We start from the raw sequence: 414 nt of genomic DNA, 5'->3' as shown, positions 1-414 counted from the left end.
CTCTGCCGGTCACTCCCCCCTTCCCAGAACACTTCCCCCACACCTCCCAGGGAAACCCGTGCTCTTTAACCATCCCTTCCCGCCTGCAGAACACCAGAGCCCGTCTGAAAGTCACCCAGAAGGAGCTGAAGGATCTTCAGTGGGAACATGAGGTGCTGGAGCAGAGATTCTGTAAGGTCAGAGCAGGGTCTGGGTGTCCTGCTCCCCTCGCCAAACCCCGTCCCCTCCGCAGAGGGCCGGGCGCGGGGGCTCAGCCGAGGGCTTTCCGAGCTCTAATCCAGAGCTGTGTGACAGCCGCTGCTCCAAATAAAGCTCCTCGCTCTGGTGTCTCCCACGGTCAGCAGACAGCCTTGGCCTTGGCCTTCGTGGAGCAATCGTCTACACTCCAGTGGGCTGCACCCTGGCTGCCAGGGA

At 61.8% G+C, this 414-nt stretch overlaps 1 protein-coding gene across 1 annotated transcript in view; it reads left to right on the top strand.

Moving 5' to 3' along the window:
* Positions 1–187, top strand: part of GAS8 (growth arrest-specific 8) — a gene marked incomplete at both ends in the record, with an annotated part of 2,400 nt that extends 2,213 nt beyond the window's left edge. The window contains one exon of the mRNA XM_010137758.1: positions 90–187. Within this exon, the coding sequence (XP_010136060.1) occupies positions 90–187 (98 nt within the window). The remainder of the gene's footprint in view (positions 1–89) is intronic.
* Between the last annotated feature and the right edge of the window lie 227 nt (positions 188–414).

The sequence above is a fragment of the Buceros rhinoceros genome, unplaced genomic scaffold (assembly GCF_000710305.1).
Source record: "Buceros rhinoceros silvestris isolate BGI_N320 unplaced genomic scaffold, ASM71030v1 scaffold31906, whole genome shotgun sequence".
NCBI lineage: Eukaryota > Metazoa > Chordata > Aves > Bucerotiformes > Bucerotidae > Buceros > Buceros rhinoceros.
Note: the sequence above shows the minus strand (reverse complement) of the source record. Positions and strands in the feature narration are given on the sequence as shown.